This window comes from Papio anubis, chromosome 16, assembly GCF_008728515.1.
Source record: "Papio anubis isolate 15944 chromosome 16, Panubis1.0, whole genome shotgun sequence".
Lineage (NCBI taxonomy): Eukaryota > Metazoa > Chordata > Mammalia > Primates > Cercopithecidae > Papio > Papio anubis.
Genome location: NC_044991.1, coordinates 10,667,005 through 10,690,482, shown reverse-complemented (window position 1 = coordinate 10,690,482; position 23,478 = coordinate 10,667,005). Strand labels below are relative to the sequence as shown.

The following is a 23,478-nucleotide window of genomic DNA, read 5'->3' as shown; positions in this document are numbered from 1 at the left end:
TAAATAGGACGCTAGATGGGAACTGAAATATGTCTGATTCTCAGGCTTGTGCACCTGTACTGAGCTCCAGGTGAACGGAGGCTTCCTGGGAATTGATGGCTGAATCAGCCAGTTGTGGAAGGGCAGGGCAGGCTGTGTACAAAACTGGAGGCCCAGGACCCGTGGACTTACACTGTTCCCATGTTCCCATCACTTGAATGCCCTCCTGACCACTTTCAACCATATCCCTCCCTGCACTCTCAATTTGCCCCTCTAGGGAAGCCCTCCCAGGTACCATCGTCTGGCAATAGCCACAGAGTTATCCTTGCTGTGTCTCATCACCTCCCAGGCAAACTGCCAACTCCATTTGTCTTACCCTGATAGATCAGTCAAGAAATACCTCGGCAGATACTTCGTGAGCTACCTCACTACCTGCCTCGCTCTGTCCATGTGGGAGCTCAAGGCTAGTAACGCAAACCAGCAGATGATCCTAAAAATCGTTTGTGTATCTTCATTGGATTTTTTTTTTTTAGCAGCTGATTTATCTTTCTAATTATGTTTGGCTTTAAGCTAATGTTAAAATGAGCTTGCATTAGATCATTTTCACTAATTAACACCAACTTAGTGCCGGGAAAGTCATCCCAGAAGCTTGCCATGGGGCAGGGAAAAGCTGGCCTAGGATCTTACAAAGAATTGCTCTGCTTACTCCCTGGCAGGTCACGACACGTGGTTGTTCACGGCTGAATTAGTTGGCCTTGCTCACGTGGGTGCCATCTGTCTTCCTCCTCTGGAGAGCCAGCCTGGGTCTCCTTTGTACATACACCCTCCTTCATTCAACCTTGTCAAGAGTGATGGCCTCACGGGGTCAGCCCGAGAGGGAGTGAGCCCCAGGGGGCGCAGTAGGGAGACCTGACCTGCAGGGTCAGGATCAGAGCCCCACACTGAGGTGGAGGGCTCTAGGAGAGGAAGCGGTGGGGCTGGGTGGAATTGGGCTCCGCTGCTGCCAGCATAGGGAGGGAGCCCGGTGTTTTATGATGTCTACTTAGTGAGCCCAAGACGATGGAATGTGGCCACAGATAGCTGGGAAGCCCCAGCTGATGAAGCACAGATGCCCTGCTGCTGGGGTGGGGGCAGCCTCGCCTCCAAGTGGGGAACAAGACCCTGTTGCAGCCCGGCGCGGTGGCTCACACCTGTAATCCCAGCACTTTGGGAGGCTGAGGCGGGCAGATCATTTGAGGTCAGGAGTTTGAAACCCGCCTGGCCAACATGGTGAAGTCCTGTCTCTACTAAACATACAAAAATTACTCAGGTGTGGTGTAATCCCAGCTACTCGGGAGGCTGGGGCAGGAGAATTGCTTGAGCCTGGGGAGCAGAGGTTGCAGTAAGCAGAGATTGCACCATTGCACTCCAGCCTGGGCAACAGAGTGAGACTCCATCTCAAAAAAAAAAAAAAAAAAAAAGCTATTGCAGCTCTGAATTTGGCTCTGCCTTCTTGGTGGACCAGGACTCAGGCCCAACCCACATCTCAGCTCCCCAAGGGAAGCCCCCTATGTGAAGGCATTCTGTTTAGAATGATGGCGGGGCTCTGTCTCCCACCCCTCGTGGACAGATGGGGAGACACCCCCATGTGCCTAGACAGAAACAGCGCTGGGCAGACATGCATCCTAGGGAAGGTACACGCTACACTGGGGACTGGGGACAGAGGACGATCCTGGGTAGACATGCATCCTAGGGAATGTACATGCTACACTGGGGACTGGGGACAGAGGACGATCCTGGGCAGACATGCATCCTAGGGAAGGCACACACTACACTGGGAACGGGGGACAGAAGATGATCCTGAGACAGCCCTGGGAAGAGTGAAACAAGGACCTCGACAAAGAGTATTCTCATCACTACAGGCTTAGGGGGTGACACTGTGAGTTAAGGCACGAGCCAGAGCCTGCTGGGTGAGTTTGGAGAACATTGAATAATCTTGTGGGGTATGAGCTGATTATCTGGGGAGAAAGTGGATAAATGCCTCTTTGGGTTGGAAGCACATGAAGGGTCTTCAGCCAGGCTGAGGGCCTTCGACTTGACTTAGGCAGTTAGGAGCCGCTGAGTGGGCAGGGAAACAGGGCGCTTGGGTTGTGTTATGGGGTCCATCTGCCAAGAAGGGAACAGTCAGGGCAGCATGAACTAGCATTGCTGCAAGGTGACCCTGAGCACCTAGTGTGTGTCAGGCCATGTCCCAGAGGAAGGACAGAGCTCAGCCAGCTGGGGCAGGCACCAGGCAAGATTTTATCTAGGCTTGATCACATTTCTTTTCATCTTCATAGAACCATGAAGTAGCCTCATTTTACAGGTGGAATTCAGAGGGCTTCAGTAACTTGCCCAAAGCCTCACAGTCAGTGTGGAATCTCTGGCACTTTCCCCACTGCAGTACACTTCTGTACTGTTTTATTTAGTGATGTGAATCTAGAGACCAGGGATGGGAGGAAGTTAAAGGGGTGTTCTGTGGGGGTCATGCAGCAGGAGCCCCTCCTGTGGGCAGCTGTGAAGCCTCCTCTCCTCTCCTGCCCTCTCCTGTCCTGTCCTGTCCTCTCCTGTCCTCCCCTCTCCTGTCCTCTCTTGTCCTTTCCTCTCCTGTCCTTTCCTATCCTGTCCTCTCCTCCTCCTCCCCTCCTCCCCTCCTCCTTTCCTCCTCTCCTCTTCTCCTCCTCTCCTCTTCTCTTCCTCTCCTCTTCCTCCCCTTCTCCTCTCCTCTCTTCCTCCTCTCTCCTCTCCTCTCCTGCTCTCTCCCCAGGGTATGTATGTGGGGAACTTAAAAGAAAGTTTGTTGTTTAGTAGTTCCCACTCTACTGGCGTAAAAATTGGTGATAATTCAGAAGGGGCCTGTTGCAGTCTTGGTGACAGTCTTTGCAGTGTACCCAGAGTACTTATGACACCCTCTCCTGGATGCATCGTCTCCATAGAGCACCCTTCTGTGCTGTGGTGACGGCTGTGCCAGTTAGAAGTTGCTCTGGTTGCCCGCAGCCCGCCTTGAGATACTTTACTCTGGCAGCGGCTTTCTTAGCCGTGCGTTGCGACATTCAGCATATGAGTGTAGACACCTGGTATGGCTGGGTGAACAGTTCATCATGTGGGTTCTTCCTTAATTGGGCTGCGTTTCCCCTCAACTAGTTCAAGTTTTGACCTTTCTGGAAGTGTCGTGTTCCCTGAGCTTTAATCACCACTGTGGGCTGGGCCTGCTGGGCATGGCATTGAGCAGAGGAACGACATCCATACCTTGATGTCTGTGCCGCGGGAGGCGCTGGCTGCCTGGCTCCCCGGGAGCTCAGTGGGCCCCCCACTGGCTCTCTCATTTCTCGCCCCCTCCCCTGAAGTGGTGGCCCCTTTGTTCTGGGCTCCATCACTGAGGAGAGAAGAGGGCACCTGCGTTTACCCATCGCTCACAGCAGGACAAGTACCACGCTGTTGCAGAATCTCATTTAAAGCTCAGAACAGCCCTGTAAAGGCATCACCTCCCTGCTCTAAAATGAGGAAACTGAGGCCCAGTAAATGACTCACTCAGAGCCAAACAACCAGTAAGACATTCTGCTTCCTGACTGTATATTATCCTGCACACAGCAGCCTTCACTCAAAGTGTGACACATCTCCCCCGTGCATTCAAGTGACCTGAGTGGGGGTGGAGGACGGATGCTGCTGTTAAAATGCATTTTCTTGGGCCTTTGCTGAATTCGAGTTTTTGAGGACAGGGCCCTGGAATCTGCATCTTCAATAGGCATACCCCTATCCCTGCTCCCAGGTGATTCTTTACACACTGAAGTTTGACAACCTGCCCTTGATCCTCTCTTAGGGGAGATCAGAAAAGGAAATTCCACAGCTGGAGATGTGTGAGTCAGAGGCTGCAGGCAGACCCAGCTCTACCCTCCGTGGGAAAGGGAAGGACTGCCCTCTAGTCCCAGATAGACTAATTCCCCTGGACTGCCAGACAGATGGCCATTCTGGGAGACAGCAGTTTGACCTGTTTGCTCAGCCGCTGTCCTCTCCACCCTGAGGGACCTTAGGGCTTCAGATGTGGGGAGTTCCTCCCATTTGCCTTATAGTTATAAAACGGTTGTTGTAAAACGATCCCTCATAACTGCACAGCGTTTTCGTGGGATTTCGTGGACATGATCTCATCCGAGCCTTCCAACAGCCCTGGGAGGTAGGCACGGCAGGCACGGGAGGCAACTCGGCCCCAGGCGCACATGGGTAGGTAATCAGTGGGAAAGTGTCCCTAGCTGCTTCCCTTCCTTCCCCAGGAGAAGTGACTGTCACCAACAGGCCCCCCAAGGTCAGCAAGCTTGGCCTGTGGCCTTTTGCTTTTTCACACCCACAGAAGAGGTGAAGCTGGGGCTCTTTGCAGGCAACAGCAGCCTATCCCACCCCAGAGTCCTGAGCTCCACGTCAGCAGGGCAAGGGGACGGATGGTGTTGTCTCTCTCTACCCAAGCATCTCGGTTTGCGTCCTGCTGTGGAGGATGAATTGGAGGGTAGATATAAGCAGGAAAGAGCAGTTACAAAGCTCCTAGAAGCGTGGTAGGAAAGGAGGAGGGTCCGAGCTGGGGCGGTACCAGTGGGGACAGAAAGGATTGACCCTGAGAAGGTGCCTGCAGTGGGGCCTGCTGGATTCAGTGACCGATGGGATTTGGTAGGTGGGGAGGAGGAGGAGGCTGGTAGGCCTGGGCTTCTGCCAGAGTAACTGGGAGGTTGTTGATCTGGGGAGTGCCTGTGTGACTGAGGGACACGTCCAAGCCGTAGTCAGCTCTGTGGATGTGGACACCTGGCAGAGCCATGAGTCTGGGTCATCCAAACATATGTGGGGTACAGGGGCCAGATGGAGCCCTCTTGTCATTTTTGTTATCTGACGGTAATTACGAAGTCCAGAAAGAGAATTGGAAACACTGGCAGTTTAACTAAAGCTGGATGGCAGGAGAGGGACATTTGGAGGCTCCCTACCTGCCTTCACTCCCCGTCCTGCCGCCCAGGCAGGATATCAGATGAGGAGACGTTGAGCTCACAAAACACCCCATGAGAAGTCTTACAACATCAGAGGCTGTCTGCCAATGTGCCTGCGATGGCTTATAGAAACTGCTGCCACCTCGAATTAACCTCTCTCCCCAGGCATTGTGCATCAGTAGGTAACCAGGTAAAGGACACCGGGGGTGGGTAGCCAGCTGGAGGGGGCGTGATTTCCTCCCCCAACAAAATCTGCTTCCCTGTGTTCTGAGCCCATGATGTCCTGTTTTTAAACCCGATTTTCCATCTACACTGGGAGCTTTGAAGTTCGCTCGGTGTGGAGAATCACGTGCTCAGTGAAAGACCCAAGCGGAGAGAGTGGGGAGCTGGTTCCCCTGGGCCTGACGCCGCAGAGCTGAATGTCAAAGCGGGGCCCTCAGAGACCTAAGCGGAGGGTAATTATCACTTCTCCACAACTAGATTGCAGGAGTCAGCCAGCAATTGATTTTTTTTTTTCTACTACAGATATTTCATTGTTTAATTGGTAGTGACACAGATGGCTGGCTCGCACCAGGGCGTCACAGTCCGACTCGCGAAAGCCAGACTGTGGGGACTGCGGCCTCTCCCGACATCCTTGGGCAGGTGGGGCTAGGACAGGCCAGCTTCCCTGGTTAATTTTTCAACCACAAAGCAAAAGTAAGCGTCTGAACCTGAGACATGCTTCTGTGAACCGGTCAAGCTGTCCTCAGCAACATGGGTCCACTCTAAGCTGGACACCTTGGAGTGTTCAGAAATAAGAGGAGGACAGGGAACTCTGGCCTAGACAGCACGTGGGAGATAAACTATCAGGAGCACTTGGAGGTGGCGATCAAGTATCAGAGCCCTGGAAACTGCATTGCTGGTGGAATGAAGCCAGAACTCTGCACATTGTGTTCAAACCCTTCGTATCCAGCCCATGTACCTTCACCCTTATTCCTACCCAAATCTGCCCTGAACTGTGCCAGCCCAGCTGGAGGACTTGAATGTGATTTTTGGTTGTTTGGTTGGCTATATTGGACCCCAGGTGCAAAATGCTGATTGTGCACCTTAGTTCACGGCACATTGCCACCGGCGAGCCTTGGAAGGCCTCTTACTTTACCTTTCTCCTTCCCTCCCACTCCTTTCTCCTTCCACAGGCAGCCACCCTCATGTGTTCAGCCTATGTCGTCAGACATCTTTGTATCCTTGAAAAGTGTGCAGTATTATTTTATGTAGTGTGCTGTGCTGTTTTGTTTTGTTTTTTGAGATGGAGTCTTGCTCTGTTGCCCAGGCTGGAGCGCAGTGGCACTTTCTCAGCTTACTGCAACCTCCACCTCCCGGATTCAAGCCATTCTCCTTCCTCAGCCTCCCTGGGATTAAAGGTGTGCGCCACCATGCCTGGCTAATTTTTGTGTTTTTAGTAGAGACGGGTTTCACCATGTTGGCCAGTCTGGTCTCAAACCCTGACCTCCGGTGATCTGCTCACCTCAGCCTTCCAAAGTGCTGGTATTACAGGTGTGAGCCACCGCGCCTGGCCTGTAGTATGTTTTTATTTACATGAATGGTATTAGGCTATAGATCTCACTCTTTAACATTTTCATTTGAACTATCCATTTTAAAAGGAATTATCCAAGTTACGACACATGGAACTAGTTCGTCGCTTCTGTCTGCTGTAAAACATTCTATCACATTCCTCACATTTTCCTTACCCAGTCTTCTAGAAATAGACATCTAAGTTGTTGCCAGCTCCTTGCTATCCCAAAGAAAGATGCAGGGAACGTATTTGTTCTGGCCCCATATAGACCTGTGCAAAGATCCAAGAGATTCCCAGGGGTGCATGGCCAAGAGTGGCTTTTCTGGCTTGTAGCTATGCACATGCTCAAATCCACTAACTTTTGCCTGTTGCTCTACAGAATAGCTGCACCAGTGTTCCCACCCACCAGCAGTGACAAAGGTCCCCCTTCCTCCACCTACCAATATTTTGGATTATCCAATTTTCTGATTTTTCATTAATCTCGTAGTTGTAAAGTGGTCTCTTCCTTTCTCTCTTTTTTTTTTTTTTTTTTTTGGAATGGAGTTTTGCTCTTGTCGCCCAGGCTGGAGTGCAATTGTGCGATCTCAGCTCACTGCAACCTCCACCTCCTGGATTCAAGCAATTCTCTTGCCTCAGCCTCCCGAGTAGCTGGGATTACAGACATGTGCCACCATGCCCAGCCAATTTTTGTATTTTTAGTAGAGACGGGGTTTTACCATGTTGGCCAGGCTGGTCTCGAACTCCTGACCTCAGGTGATCCATCCGCCTTGGCCTCCCAAAATGTTGGGATTATAGGCGTGAGCCACTGCACCCGGCCATCTCTTTGTTTTAATTTGAATTTTTCTGATTACTAATGAAGATTACTTCTTTTGCCTGGTGCAGTGGCTCATGCCTGAAATCCTAGCACTTTGGGAGGCCGAGGCAGGCGGATCACTTGAGGTCAGGAGTTTGAGACCAGCCTGGCCAACATGGTGAAACCCTGTTTCTACCAAAAATACAGAAATTAGATGGGCGTGATGGTGTGCACCTGTAATCCCAGCTACTTGGGAGGCTGAGGCATGAGAATCACTTGAACCTGGGAGGCAGTGGTTGCAGTGAGCTGAGATCGTGCCACTGCACCCCAGCCTGGGTGACAAAGGAGACTCCATCTCCAAAAAAAAAAAAAAGTCCAGGCATGGTAGCTCACACCTGTAATCCCAGCACTTTGGGAGGCCAATGAGCGGATCACGAGGTCAGGAGATCGAGACCATCCTGGCTAACACAGTGAAACCCCATCTCTACTAAAAATACAAAAAAAAAATATTAGCCAGGCATGGTGGCGGGCATCTGTATTCCCAGCTACTCGGGAGGCTGAGGCAGGAGAATGGCGTGTACCCAGGAGGTGGAGCTTGCAGTGAGCCAAGATCACACCACTGTACTCCAGCCTGGGCGGCAGAGTGAGACTCCATCTCAAAAAAAAAAAAAAAAAGACAGCTCCTTTTTACATACTTATTAGCATAATTTCATTTTCCTTCATGGTTTGTGCATTTGGGAACTTAAGAGAGTCTTTCTTACCCCATGTCATGAAGATATTTTCTTGCATTTCATCAACTCTCTTATTAGTTATATCTTTCATATTTAAGTACTTAGCCTACCTGAAATTTTCCTTTACATGTGGTGTGAAATAGGGATGGATCCACCTCTGTTTTTCTCTATACAGTAAGCCAGTTTTCCCAGTGGCATCTGCTAAAGGGCATTTTTTTTTTTTCTCCACTGACTTGTGATTCTACCCCTATCATACATAAAGTTTTGTGTATGTGTGCATGTATGTATGTGTTTGTGTATATACTTCTGGTCTCACCATTCTGTTCCATTGGTCTATTGGTCAGTTCCTTCCTACTTAAGTAGTACAAGTAGTACAATTCTTATTGCTATGGTTCTGTAGTATGCCTTACTCTCTATAGGACAAGTGTTCCCTTTTAGCTTTTCCTCTTCAAAATCGATGTGGCTATTTGTGGATCTTTATTCTTCTTTATATCTTCCAAGTATTTGAGTTTCTCAAAAGCATTTACTGAGCTTTTTATGGAATTGCATTGAATTTTATTAATATGGAGAGTATTAGATTTTTAAAATATTAAATCATATTATCTTTTCATGATTTATTGCTTCATTTATTCACATATTTTTAAATGTCCTTTCGTAGACTTTCCAGTATTTCTTCCTGAAGGTATTTATTTCCAAATGCCATGTGGTTAGGTTTTAACTGGGCATGGATCTTATTTTCTTTCTTTCTTTCATTCCTTCTTTTGTTTTTTTTTCTTTCTTTTGGTTGATTATTGCTGGAATAGAAGAAGGCTATTGGTTTTCGTAAGTTTTTCTTGGATCTGGCAATTTTACTGAATTCTCTTATTAATTCTAATTGCTTTTCTCTTTGTTCTACTGGATTTTCTGTGAAAATTGTATTATTCTTAAATACTGGTAGTTTTGTCTCCCCTAATCCTTACGTCTCATATTTCTTTTCTTTTTTTTCTTTTCATTTTCTTTTTTTTTTTTTTTTTTTTTGTCTTATTGCATTGGTGAGGACCTCCAATACTATGTTGAACTGTAGTGGTGATAGTGAGTATCCTCTGAGACTTAAAGGGAGTACATCATAAGTTTCTCTGTTAAGTAAAATGTTTCATGTGGGTTTTTGGTAGATAGAGCTTATCAAGTTAAGGAAGATCCTTCCTATTCCTTGTTTTCTGAGAATTATAATCACAAGTAGGGATCTAGCTTTATTGAATACTTTGTAAAATTATTAAGATAAATATGATTTCCTCCTCTCGACCCCATAAATATTTTAAATTAAAATGATACTGTTTCTGATGTTGAGTCACCCTTAACATTCTTAGGATAAACTTTACTTGGTTACGGTATATTTTGTTTAGTTCATTTTTTAAAGTGAACTCTTATGTGCATTTTCATTTGCATTAGCATGTAATTGGCCTTAATATTCTTTTTTACCGTGTTTACAATTCCTTAAAGTTCTATTATGTCTGCAGTAATTTCTTCTTTTTCATTCAGTATTTTATTTACATCTCCTCCTTTTTTGTCGGTTTGCCAGAAGTTTGTCTATCTTGTTTAGTCTTTTTAAACAGCCAGTTTTTGATTCAATGTGTCTGAAGTATCTCCTAGCAATCCCATCTCTAGGAAGCAGTGAAATGAAGACCCTGGAGCCACCTAGGACTGAGTTCCTTGCTCTGCCACATGGCAGCTTTATAACCTTGGACATAGGACTATGGCCCCTATGTGTGTTTACTTCCTCATTTGTAAAGTGGGAATAACCCTTTCGCAAAATAGTTGTGAGGATCAGATTAGAAAATTTACCTAAAGCACAGGAAACAGCCTAGGGTGCACTGAAAGTATTTAGTACATGTTAATTCCCATCCTCAGTGCCTGTATTAGTCAGGGTTCTCCAGAGAAACAGAACCAACTGGATGGGCATGTTTGTGTGTGTAAGAGATCCACCGAGAGACAGAGATTGATTGATTTTAAGGAATTGGCTCATGGGATAATGGAGATGCGAGGCCAAAGCCTGCAGGATGGGCTCTCAGGCTGGAGACGCTGGGAAGAGCTGCAGTGGAATTCCTTCCTGCCTGGGGTGGGTCAGTCTTTCTTCTAAGGCCTTCAGTGGATTGGACGAGACGTACCCACATTACGGAGGGTAATCTGCTTTACTCGAAGTCCAGTGATTTAAATGTTAATCTCATCCAAAAAAAAAAAAAACACCCTCATAGAAACATCCAGAATAATGTTTGCCCAGCCAAGCAAACACATACAATTAACCAGCACGGTACCTTTGTTTGTGCTGTGCCCTTTCCCTGAAATGCTCCCCTTGCAGGCCCCTGCTAGGCCACATGACACCTGTACATAGATTAGAAAAAGGCGACCCTTCCCAGGGCAGACGCAGCTCCCAGTCCCCTCCTCAGCCAGTGCCCGTGTGCAGGACACACTCGTGCAAGGCAGCCCAGACAACCTCCCTGCTGGATCTTCCTCCTGCTCCTTTCTCTCGGTGCCAAAGGCTTCCCATCCTTCACAGTTCAGCTTCCTTGGTAAAGTGTTTCTTATTCTCCCCTGGCTAGAAGTAATCTCTCCACTCACCCACCCACCCCAACCCCACATCACGTGTCACACTCTTAAAGGCATTTATCTCATTTATCTCATGTCTTAGTTATTTTGTGCAAAGGTCTTGTCATTCCACTTGGATTAACCCCTTGAAACAGCGCTGTAGCTTATTAGTCTTTACGTCCTCTCTCTGCCTGTGGGGCTCAGAAAGAATTCATTCTCCCTTCATGAGTGATTATCACAGTATCAACCTCAAAGGAAGACGCTGAGGCAAAATTAGCATAGAGAGTTTATTTGAGCCGAGATTTAGGATGGCATCCCGGGACACACTTCCAGGTTTCCTTGGGGAGGCTCAAGTTTTTAAAGAAAAAAGGATGAAATCAGGATTTGGCAGGGGTCGGGGGTGGTTGGGGGGGAAAACCAAAGTCATTGGTCAGGAAGTCTCATTGGTTTACAGAAACAGCGTTGTCAGTGATTGGCTATACATTGTTTCTTTCTTTTTCTTTTTGAGATAGAGTCTCACTCTGTTGCCTAGGCTGGACTGGAATGCAGTGGTGCCATCATGGCTCACTGCAGTCTCAATCTCATGGGCTCAAGCAATCCTCCTGCCTCAGCCTCCCAAGTAGCTGGAACTATAGGCATGCGCCACCATGCCTAGCTAATTTTTGTATTGTAGAGTCAGGGTTTTGCTATGTTGCTGAGGCGGATCTGAAACTCCTGAGCTCAAGCAGTCCTCCTGCCTCAGCCTCCCAAAGTGCTGGGATTATAGGTGTAAGCCACTGTGCCCAGCCTACCTTGTTAACTGTATAGAGTGTGTAGCATTTTATGGCTACTTAGAGTCAGTCTAGAGGCCTCATACAGCAAGTGGCTTCAAGCCACTTACTAATAGTAATTATTTGGCTTGAAGGGGAGTGAGACATGATAGCTATTTTATTTTATTTTATTTTATTTTATTTTATTTTAAGATGGAGTATCGTATTGTCCCCCAGGCTGGAGTGCAATCGTGGCTCACTGCAACCTCCGCCTTCCTGGCTCAATCATTTCTCCTGCTTCAGCCTCCTGAGTAGCTGGGATTACAGGCGCCTGCCGCCACGCCCGGCTAATTTTTGTATTTTTAGTAGAGACAGGGTTTCACCATATTGGCCAGACTGGTCTCAAACTCCTGGCCTCAGGTGATCCATCCACCTCTGCCTCCCAAAGTGTTGGGATTACAGGCGTGAGCCACTGTATCTGGCTGCTATCACATTTTAAATGCCTCTCTGGGCCTGGTAATTTAAAGGGTCTCTCATTCTTCAGATAAAACAGTTTTTTTTTGTTGTTGTTGTTTGTTTGTTTTGTCTTTCTCAAAATGTAAGAGCTGTGAAGAACTTTAAATGGTATTGTGTAGGGCAGGGCACTGGAGTCTTTAGAGTCAGGGTGATGGCAGAGCACACGTGTGAAGGTGGTGGCACAACCGTGATGGAGGCTGATTGAGTGCACCTGGTGCCAGGTGGGCACTCGGCACTTTCTTTTTTTGAGATGGAGCCTCGCTCTTGTCCCCCAGGCTGGAGTGCAATGGTGCAATCTCAGCTCACTGCAACCTCTGCCTCCTGGGTTGCAATGAGCGATTCTCCTGCCTTAGCTTCCTCCCCAGGAGCTGGGATTACAGGCATCTGCCACCATGCCTGGCTAATTTTTGTATTTTTAGTAGAGATGGGGTTTCACCATGTTGGCCAGGCTGGTCTCAAAGCCCTGACCTCAAGTGACGCACCCACCTTGGCCTCCCAAAGTGCTGGGATTACAGGCGTGAGCCACCGCGCCCGGCCCTGCACTCAGCACTTTCATGGTGCATCTCACTTAGTCCTGGGACAACCCTTTGAGATCTAGGTGCAGTTATTAGCTCTATTTTGCGGCCAAAGAAGCTTGGGCAGGCCGTGGCGTGGGGATACTAGCCTGGTCTTCCTGAAATATACATATGTAACAAACCTGCACGTTATGCACATGTACCCTAGAACTTAAAGTATAATAATAATAATAAATTAATTAATTAAAAAGTAAAAAAAAAAAAGAATTCTAACAAAAAAAAAAGAGTCGGTCCTTTCAGTTGCGAAGGCAAGCCGACTTCCTGGACTGTATAGCAGTTACTGTTAACTGAGGACTTATGACTTGGCCGACGTTGTGTTTGCTGCTTTGCAAAGTTATCCCTAATCCTCAGGACAAAAGTGTAAAATACAAGGTATCCTCACTTTGCAGATGAAGAAACAGAGTCTCATTAAGGTTAAGTGACTTGCCTAAGGTCACAAATAGGAAGTGGTGGATCCACAGTTAAAATCGCTCCGACCTCAAAGCCGAGGCCTTTTCCTCAGCATCACATGCACGGTGTTCAGGCCAATAAGAAAACCTTCAGCTGGAGTGTGGAGCATGGTTTGTGTAGGAAGCTGGAAGTAGCTGTGGCTGGAAAGGTGGAGCAGCCTCGGGCTGCATAAACCTTGCCTCCAGGGTGGACACTCAGGGCCAATTTTTGTAAATCAAGGGTCCTGAGCAGTGACTTTGATTTGAGGATGGGGTGGTATGGGATAGACACCTGAAGGCCAAGGGAATCCAAGCAAGCAGGAGCTCTGCCTGGATCTATGCCTGGGGAAGCACAGAGCTTCACGCAGCTGCAAGGCCATCGGCGCATCCAGGCCTGCTGAGAAAGTGATGTTAGAGCAGATCTGTGGCTCACAGACATGAGTCCACCCCTGGCATCTCAGTAATGGCATCTCCTTGTGCCTGCTTGTTTTTCTAGGGTGTCAGGAGCAAATTTCCTCAGCCCCCTAGATCTCCCATGATATGGCTCATTTCATTTCATTTCATTTCAGTTCAGTTCAGTTCAGTTCATTTTTTTTGAGACAGAGTCTCACTCTATCACCCAGGCTGGAGTGCAGTGGTACGATCTTGGCTCACTGCAACCTCCACCTCCCAGGTTCAAGCAATTCTCCTGCCTCAGCCTCCCCAGCAGCTGGGATTACAGGTGCCCGCCACCACGCCTGGGTAATTTTTTTTTTTTCGCTCTTGTTGCCCAGGCTGGAGTGCAATGGCACAATCTCAGCTCACTGCAACCTCTGCCTCCGGGTTCAGGCAATTCTCCTGCCTCAGCCTCCTGAGTAGCTGGGATTACAGGTGCATACCACCATGCCCAGCCCATTTTTTGTATTTTTGATAGAGGGTTACACCATGTTGGCCAGGCTAGTCTCAAACTCCTGACCTCAGGTGATCCACCTGCCTTGGCCTCCCAAAGTGCTGGGATTACAGGTATGAGCCACCTCACCCAGCCCCGATACAGCTTTTAAAGGGCTGCTAGAAGACCCCCAGGATGGGGAGGTGGGGATTTGTCCAGGAGGAAGTACAAGCACACGGCCTGCACCCCCAGGCCCATCTCCAGGGCTCAGATGTGCTCAGAGGTCGGGGGATGTGAAGCCCCAGGAATGGTACAGGTGGAGATTTTGGCTCTTGGCCACAAGTGACCCCAGGGCGAGGTGGTCCCGTCTGAGCGGGGCTTGCCTCTGTGGGCGTGTAGACACTGCATGCCTCACCAGTGCCCTTCCCCACCCAGGTCATTGCTGTGGTCATGGACCTCTTCACTGATGGTGATATCTTTCAAGACATTGTGGATGTTGCCTGTAAGCGCCGGGTCCCAGTGTACATCATCCTGGACGAGGCGGGAGTGAAGTATTTCCTGGAGATGTGTCAGGACCTGCAGCTCACCGACTTCCGGATTCGGGTAAGTTGCACCACTGGGGCGGAAAGTGGTCAGGAGATGAGACAGGGACTACCTCTGCCCCTCCTGTGGCTCCCCGCTGCCTCTTCCCTGATGGGGGCTCAGGTAAACTTCAAGATCTCAACACCTTTCCTTCTGTTGAAAGTCAAGCCTTTAACCTTGGCTTTACTGTTAACTACTGAATCATATGCCCAGTTTCGATTTTATCCCTAGGCTGCTGAGACTGAAGGAGGCAGCTCTGGCCTGGTCCTGGGGTGCTTAGCTTGCAGAATCACTGACTTCAAAGTGAGGGCTGTTGTTCTCTTCCTGGGCCTTTTGAGAACAGGCAGGAACCACCCTGGGCTTGTCCATGCCTAAAGCAAGATTTGGGGACTTCTTCCTGCTCACCAAAGAGGGTTCCCTATGGAAGGCTGTAGGAAGCAGAGCGTCTAGTGAAGACAGGAGCCTGCAGGCAGGGTCCATAGACAAGCGGGCTCTTCCTCTGCAGAAGCAAGGACCTGGCACAGAGGCCGGCCCAACCCAGGTGATGGTGCCTTCTACTCTTCCCAACAGAACATCCGTGTCCGCTCTGTGACAGGCGTCGGCTTCTATATGCCCATGGGGAGGATCAAGGGGACCCTGTCATCAAGGTTCCTGATGGTGGATGGTGACAAAGTGGCCACTGGATCTTACAGGTGAGCTGGGCCGGGTCAAAGAAGGGCCCAATCGAGAAGGAGGCCTTGATTCCAGGTAGGTGTTCAGGAAGATGCCAGACTGGAGCCTCCGTCATCATGAGTTGTAACTGGTATCGTCTGACGCAATGGCAAAGGACAGCTTTCTGCCCAGTCCCTTCCCTCAAACTTCCTGGTTGATGGATTATTCTAGAAAGAGGGTCAACTCTTCCTAGGCATTATGCACTGCCTGCTTTTCATGGTCCATTTGCAGCCAGTTGCATTTTGAGGCTAGTTATTAGATAGGACAAGCAGGAAGTGGGATGCACCAGATCTGGAAAGAAACGGGAAGATGTGGTGTGCAGGGAATGTCGCCAGAATTTTTTTTTTTTTTTTTTTTTTTTTTTTGTGAGACGGAGTCTTGCTCTGTGGCCCAGGCTGAACTGCAGTGGTGTGATCTCGGCTCACAGCAACTTCTGCCTCCCGGATTCAAGCGATTCTCCCGCCTCAGCCTCCCGAGTAGCTGGGATTACAGGCGCCTACCACCATGCCCAGCTAAATTTTGTATTTTTAGTAGAGACAGGGTTTCACCTGGCCAGGCTGGTCTCGAACTTCTGACCTTAAGTGATCCACCCACCTCAGCTTCCCAAAGTGCTGGGATTACAGATGTGAGCCACCACACCCGGCCTCAGAATTCTGATTTTAAAATAATTTACCAGGAACACGAGAGACTGTATCTGTGTAATATCTGCCCTCCAAGTAAATTAAAATATGGGTGATGAGAAGAGAGACCTGAGCACACGAAACTATGAATAGCAGCGTAAGTCCTGTCACATGGTCAGAGTATGGGTTTCTGCAGACACTAAGTGCTTAAAAAAATCAGAAAAGAACCAATACAGAGTAGAATAATATTCATAATAGTGGCAGCTGCAGTTACTATTTTTTAAATGTGTGTTTGTGCCAGGGACTGAGCTAAATGTTTTATATGAGTTACTTCATTTGCGCCTCACAACAACCCTGTGAACATATGTCCTGGGAGCCCCAGCTTACAAGGCACACGAGAATATAAACCAGGTTTGAATGCCGGCCTGACTTCCCATGCTCTTTCCCTGCACCTACTGCCTGCTTGCTTCATTTGAGGCCAAACTCTGGGGAAAGGGAGTCTGCGGGTGAGTGGAGGGAGGCCAGTCCACAGTGTGGCCCACAAGGAGCCTTCCACCTGCGGCAAGGGTCTGGCCACAGCAGAGGGGCGGGGGGCGGGGGGGCAGGGGCAGGGCAAGAGAGAGGCCTGGGCACATGCGTCTTGCTTTTCTATCCCCACGTTCCCAGGTTCACCTGGAGTTCCTCCTACGTGGACAGGAACCTCCTCCTGCTCCTGACAGGGCAGAACGTGGAGCCCTTTGACACAGAGTTCCGGGAGCTGTACGCCATCTCCGAGGAGGTGGACTTGTACCGGCAGCTGGGCCTGGCGGGCAGGATTGGCCTCCACTACTCCTCCACTGTGGCTCGAAAGCTCATCAACCCCAAGTACGCCTTGGTGTCAGGCTGCCGCCACCCGCCTGGGGAGATGATGCGCTGGGCTGCCCGGCAACAGCGGGAGGCAGGCGGCAACCCGGAGGGGCAGGAGGATGGTGGCAGCGGTGGTGAGTCGGCCCGGCGCCTGGAGAGCTTCCTGAGAGACCTGGTTACGGTGGAGCAGATGCTGCCCCCTGTGGAGCCCATCCCCTTGGGAGAGCTGAGCCGGAAGGATGGCAAGATGGTCTCTCACACGCACAGAGACCTAAAGCCCAAATCCCGAGAGGCACCCAGCCAAAATGGCATAGGAGAAGCAGCCCGGGGGGAGACCGCCCCCGCCAGGCGCTTCAGCAGCAGGCTCTTCAGTCGCCGAGCCAAGAGGCCCACGGCGCCCAACGGTATGGCCAGCTCCGTCTCCACTGAGACTGTCCCTGAAGTGGAGTTTCTGACAGGGAAGAGGCCCAACGAGAATTCCAGTGCTGACATCTCAGGTGAGCCCTCTTCCCTCTGGCCTGGTGTCTCCACAGGCCTCTGGCCCTGGCCCCACATCGGCCTTTACCCAGGAGCACTGCCTCATACCTGCAGAGGAGCAGACTCCATCTGTGGGCACAGAGGGCAGGAGCTCTGGGGTTCCTGGGTCCTTGGTTCCCATTCTGGCCTCAGCCTTTAGCTGCCTGGAGGCCTTGGGCAGGTCCCGCAGCTCTGAGTTTCATTTTCCTCTTCTCTGAAAGAAGAGAAGGATTCTAGGCTTGGCATGGAGTGGTCTGAGGGCTTCTGCTACTACTGCTAGAAGGCGTTCAGATCAGCCCTCATGGTAACCCAACAAATCAAATAAGCTGAGAAACTTTCTTCTTTGTAAGAAAAGAAACGGGGGCTCCGCACACTGGGGTGCATGGCTGCGACTAGACCCTGGTTCTGAGTTGAGGGCTCTTTCTAGCAAACCTGCTTCCTTGCCAGATCACCTATTGTCAGGATCTCACCTGGTCAGACACACCCCGCCCTCCCCTGTACCCTGCCAGAGCCCTGACCCACTTTCCTGTCTCTGTGATGGGCAGTCTGACTTGGTTTCTCCACGTCCCTCTGCTGAGTGCTGTCTGCCCGGCTGCTTGTCCCTGGGTGGGATTGTTCCATGGCAGCATCTTCCTGGGCATCTCTCTGGGATCCCCAAAAGGCCCTGGCCTTTATGTGTCTCTCCGCAGCAGTCTCTGGGGTGGCCTTTCAGGTGGCTGGTGGTGGTGCCTTTCTCATTTCTGCATCCCTGAGTCAGAGGACTTTCCGTGGTGGGATTTCTCCGTCCATCACTGTGGAGCCCAGTGATGAGAACTTGGCTCTGGCTGGCCAGGTGGGCAGTGACAGGGCCTGAGGTCTTGTGTGCCCAGTCCAAGGGCTCCCCGGACTCCTGCATTTCTGCACACCAGCTTTGACTGGATTGTGATGGCATGAGAGCAGGGAGCACAAGTGTCATCCCCTCTGCTGATTCCCCAGCACTGCTTTGGAGCCTGACACACCCAGTCTGTGCTCAGGAAATGTTGGCTAACTTTGCTTCTTGGAGTTCGAACAGGCCTGGGCGCCTCTGTGGCTGTGGGCACAGTGGGAGCGCCAGGGCGTTCCCTCCATTTGGCCTGGGGATGGTGACTGAGCTGCTGGCCTGCCAGGTCCTGCACAGGCGCTCTCTCTCCCCTTCTGCCCTCACAACCACCCTTCAAGCACAGAGGTGGCAGGTGGCTCGGAGAGGTGAATGAAGTGGTCCCAGGTCACAGGAAGTGGTAGTAAGGCCAGGATTCAAGACCAGGCCTGGGCACAGCCATGGTCTCTAAGGGGAGGGGTGGCTGGCCCCGTCACTGTTTCTTCTGGGCTCCCTGGCTCCCCTAACGCCAGCTGCTGCTGCTGCTGCTGCTGCTGCTGCTCAGTACCTCTGGTTTGGAGGAAGGGTTGCCATGGTGAACACCTGGCAAGGGAGGGAGGGGGAAGAGGGGAAGGAGGGGGAAGCGGGAAGGAGGGGGCGAGCCCTACAGCAGCAAGGGCTGTTTCCCAAGTCCTGAGTGAAGTGAAGTGGAAGCTTTCTCTTCCTTCAGCCCCTCACCCTGAGGTGTGGTTTCCATGGAAACTCAAAGCCCATTGTCTTGTCCCTTCCCGATGCCTTCTGCGTGTCCCTCCGCATCCCTGTCCCTGCTCTCACCTCTCGGGTGGTCGCGGCGGCCCTGCCCCTGCTGCCGCTGTTTGGTGCCTGCACACAGTGCCCAGGAACCAGCCTTGCAGACACGGACGGGGCCCTCGGGAAGCTCCTCTCCAGGGCACCTGATGCTGGGATAGAGAGAGAGAGGGAAGAGTGAGGGCAAGGGCACGGACAGCCCGGAACCATCACCCCGTTCCTCGTCCATCCTTTAGACAAACATAGAACAGCCTCCTCCGGCAAGTCCTCTGCCCACCTGGGTGGGCCCCCAGTACCTGCAGCCCTGAAATTCACATACCTTTCCTCTCCCTCCCAAGGCCTGGGGGAGAAGCAGCAGCTCCTCTCCTGTCTTTTGTTGTTTTTGTTTGTTTTTAAGACAACGTCTCGCTGGAGTGCAGTGGTGCAATCACAGCTCACTGCAACCTCAACTTCCCAGGTTCAAGCGATTCTCCCACCTCAGCCTCCTGAGTAGCTGGGACCACAGGTGTGTGCCACCAAGCCTGGCTAATTTTTTAAATTGTATAAACAGGGTCTCACCATGTTGCCCAGGCTGGTCTCCTGGCCTCAAGTGATCCTCCTACCTCCGGGCCTCCCAAAGCACTGGGATTACAGGCACAAGCCACTGTGCCTGGCCAGGAGCTCCTCTCCTAAACGGCCCTTTTTCATGGCCTCCAGCCTCCCACACCATGGCCAAGTGGGGCTGCTTCAGTGTTTCCCCTCAGGCAGCAGCAGCTAAGCAGCCAGGACTGCATATGTGAGAAGGTGGGGCCCTGAGAGCATGGGACTCCCACGGTGGGAATCAGTGAGAACCTGAGCTCCTGCCTTTGGACCCCCACACAGGGCAAGTGTCCCCTTCTCCTGGTAAACGTTCAGAGCCTCCCAGAGCAGCTGCCACCTGGCTCTCAGCTCAGGACACATTGCTCGCTGTACCCAGGACACATCCGTCCCCTCCCTGGGGCTGTGTCCTCATCTAGAAGAGGACGGGTTGCACCAGGGAGGGTTTCCGAGGTCCCCTGGAGTTCAGATTCTGCCTCTGTTCTTTCTGTCTGTGCTGCCCTCTTGTCAAGGGAGAACCTGGGTTGATGACAGGTTCTGTCATAAGAGAAAAAATAGAAAAAGCTCAGAGCTGACAGCCTGTAAAATTGCTTGATAAGGAGTATATAGTTGTCAAACAGCATGCAAATTTTTGCAAACCCAGGTGTGGCCTTTGGGAGAACCTTAGGGAAGTTGCTTCCTCCTTTGGGGCTGGGGATCCAGCTGGGGGCCACGGGTGCCCAGCGGTTTCAAGGTTCATGGCGCCCTCTAGTGGCAGAAGCTAGGCACCTCTTCCTTCTGCGTCTTCCCTCCGCCCTCACCTGCTGGGAGTGCTCATGTCTTCTGGAGCTTCTGTGCCCTCCGTGAGCTCCACACAGGCTGCCTGGGTCAGGGACCCCCAACCTCACAGAGCAGCCTCAGTGGAGAGCCTTGGTAAAAATGCAACGAGGCCAGGCGTGGTGACTCATGCCTGTAATCCCAGTGCTTTGGGAGGCCAAGCTGGGAAGATCACTTGAGCCCAGAAGTTCTAGACCAGCCTGGTCAACATAGCAACACCCTGTCTCTTAAATAAAATTTTTTAAAATTAACTGGGGGTAGTGCCATGTGCCTGTAGTCCCAGCTACTTGGGAGGTGGAGGAAGGAGGATCACTTGAACCCGGGAAGTCGAGGCTGCAGTCAGCTGTGATTGAGTCACTGCACTGCAGTCTGGATGACAGAGAGACCCTGTCTCAAAAAAAAGTAAAAGTAATATGAATTTTAAAATGCAACAAACACGCTTTGGGAGGCCAAGGCAGGTAGATCACCTGAGGTCAGGAGTTCGAGACCAGCCTGGCCAACATGGTGAAACCCTGTCTCTACTAAAAATACAAAAATTAGCCAGGCATGGTGGCACAAACCTGTAATCCCAGCTACTTGGGAGGCTGAGGCAGGAGAATCACTTGAACCCAGGAGGCGGAGGCTGCAGTGAGCTGAGATCGCGCCTCTGCACTCCAGCCTGGGTGACAGAGCAAGACTCCATCTCAAAATAATAATAATAAAATTTTTAAAGATAAAAATAAAATCCAACAAATAGAGTCTGTACCGCTGGGCGAGGCTTAGGACTCTGCATTTTAAATTAGGGCCCTCATTTTCCAGTGTAGCTCCCCCAGTGTAGAGGGTCCTCAGACCAGCAGACTCCGCAACGACTGAGGAGACACAGATGAGGCCCTGCCCTTGGAGTGCTGCCAGCCTAGGGGAGGAGGTCCCTGTGCTGTGCCTGAGACCCCACCCAGTTCCCCCAGGGAGATGACTGGGAAATGGCCAACACTTTTGAAGTGGCGAGAGACATGGTGCCATACGCCATCACACGGAGCTGGCGTCCTCCTCACTGCCATCCAGTCTGATGATAGCATCTCACAGTGAGACCCCCAAGGTTCGGAGAGGCCAGGCCCTGTGTCCATGGCCGCCCAGGGTGGAAAGAGCAGTGTGGTCTCCTGCCTCCTCGGCCTTCTGCAGATGTCATAGCCATCTCCAGAAGGCTTGGGTCGGCACCGTTTCCCTGCACCTTTAAAGACTGTTTGGGCCGGGCGCGGTGGCTCACACCTGTAATCCCAGAACTTTTGGAGGCTGAGACGGGCAGATCACCAGGTCAGGAGATCGAGATCATCCTGGCTAACATGGTGAAATCCCGTCTCTACTAACAATACAAAAATTAGCCGGGCATGGTGGCACTTGCCTGTAGTCCCAGCTACTTGGGAGGCTGAAACAGGATAATCTCTTGAACCTGAGAGGCGGAGGTTGCAATGAGCAGAGATCGCACCACTGCACCCCAGCCTGGGCGACAGAGCAAGACTGTCTCAAAACAAAAAAACAAAAAAAAGTGTTTGGAAGAGCCAGAGCCCCAAATAGAGGACCGACCCTTTCCCCTGGTGTCGTGGGGGTTGAGAGGAAGATGAGAGCAGCAACTTGCTTCCCAGAGTGCCTCAGATCCTTTCCTGCCCCAGAGCCCCTGGACCTGTGCTTTGCTTCCCAGTTTCTCTGAGGTGACCTGCAGTGACAGTCCCTTTCCGGAACTCTCCTGGGGTCCCTGGATTTATGTGTGGATGGCCCCCTGACTGGCTGGCAGTCTGTAGAGCGTGGCTGCCAGGCTTCTGGACTGGGGGACTTGTTCTCCTGTGTCATCTCTTGGGGCTGCGGGTCTCAGATCTCTCTCCTGCTCTTGCTGCATCTGGTGCATCTGCTGCTGTTATTACTGTTATTACTAGGATTGCGCTAAACCCCTAAGTAGCTTGCCATTGCCGTCTCATGCATTTTATTCAATAAATATGTATCTACGAAGTGTCTGCTCTGTGCCAGGCCCTGCTGTGAGTTCCTGGCACAGCTGTGAACAGAATGAACATGGTTCCTGCTTTTATGGAGCATGTTACCCTGGGCAGAGACCAGGATTGTGAGGGGATGGCCATTCTATGAAGGGTGTCAGGGAAGGCCGCCCTAACCAAGGAGCCTCAGAACAAGACTTGAATGGAGGGAGGAGGGCCCTGTGGACATCCGAGGGAAGACTCTTCCCGATACAGGGAATGCGAAGCCCTGGAGCCTGTGCATGAAGCTTGCACGTCATTGTCCTTGTCATGGCTTCCGTGTGGGTGACCTCTGCCTCCCTCTTGCCCACACCGCCTTACCTGGCAGCAAACCAGACTGACTGCAGGTCCCGAGTGTCCTAGGCTGCCACCCTCACCCCATGCTTACGTCACACGGCTTCACTCTGCTGAGTGGCCCCTCCTCCCACCCTGCACCCATTTTCACCTCCACCTTGGTGTCACCTCTGAAGCTCCCAGGCCACACATACTTTGTAAAAAAGACTATTCTGGCCATTTATACACCTTCCCTGTTCACCTGAGCAGGGCTGACTCCCCACACGTGGTCAGCTCACAATACGTGAGCACTCAGGGAATGACAGGGGACACACAGTTTGTCCTCAAGCCAAGCCAGTTTCTCTGTCCTGTCCGGGGCTAGGAAATGAATTCTGAGTCTAGGTGCTCTCTCCAGGCTTTCACCCTGCCTTACAAAAAAGTGGGGAGCACAATGCTGGTGAAGACGGGCCCTGCCCCTGCCTTACCTAGGCTTCTCCTAGAGGCAGCCAGCTGGGCGGTGTGCAGGCTTGGGAAGCAGCTACCCCCTCCACCACCCGCCATTCCATGTCCAGCTATACCACCTCCCCTGTTTAACGATCCAGAGGTTGATTCGCTTACCTGCCTCCAAAATGCTGCTGCCTCTGGGGAGGAACTGACATGTGCTTAGTGGGCCACGCAAATGAAACCAGCTAAGGAGGGGAAGTGGGGATGGTTGTATCCGTTGTAGCAGCGAGTGAGTCTAGGACGGCCGCGTTTCATCCCGCTAGCAGAGCCACCCAGACGCGCTCGGCATCACCGCGGAAGGTGACCCCCAGCGCCTTGGCCATGGAGCTCTTTGGGTACAACCTCCTGCCCAAGGGTGGGGGAACACCCTTAATGAGGGTGCAGGCTGGATTTGTGGTCAGTCCCGAAGAGCTCGTTCAGTCTGCCTGGATGGATGAGGCCCGAGGCCGTGGGTCACAGTGCAGTGGGCAGGAGCAGCAGCCTGTGTGGCAGGGGAGGGCTCCAAGTTGGACTCTGTTCGGTGGGTCGTGCTCATGGCCCAGGAAAGGAGGCAGACATGGCCTTAATTAAATTCACAGCTGAAGTGATACTGGAAGGTTGTGTGAGCACCAGGGAGGCAGCCCTTGCTGTGTGGGGGGAACTGGCAGGAAATAACAC

At 51.3% G+C, this 23,478-nt stretch overlaps 1 protein-coding gene across 1 annotated transcript in view; it reads left to right on the top strand.

Annotated features, from left to right (window-relative positions):
• Window positions 1-23,478, top strand: part of FAM83F (family with sequence similarity 83 member F) — a 34,887-nt gene that overhangs the window by 10,086 nt on the left and 1,323 nt on the right. Inside the window, exons 2-4 of the mRNA XM_003905574.4 lie at window positions 14,171-14,338; window positions 14,888-15,009; window positions 16,315-16,991. Of these exons, the coding sequence (XP_003905623.2) occupies window positions 14,171-14,338; window positions 14,888-15,009; window positions 16,315-16,991 (967 nt within the window). The remainder of the gene's footprint in view (window positions 1-14,170; window positions 14,339-14,887; window positions 15,010-16,314; window positions 16,992-23,478) is intronic.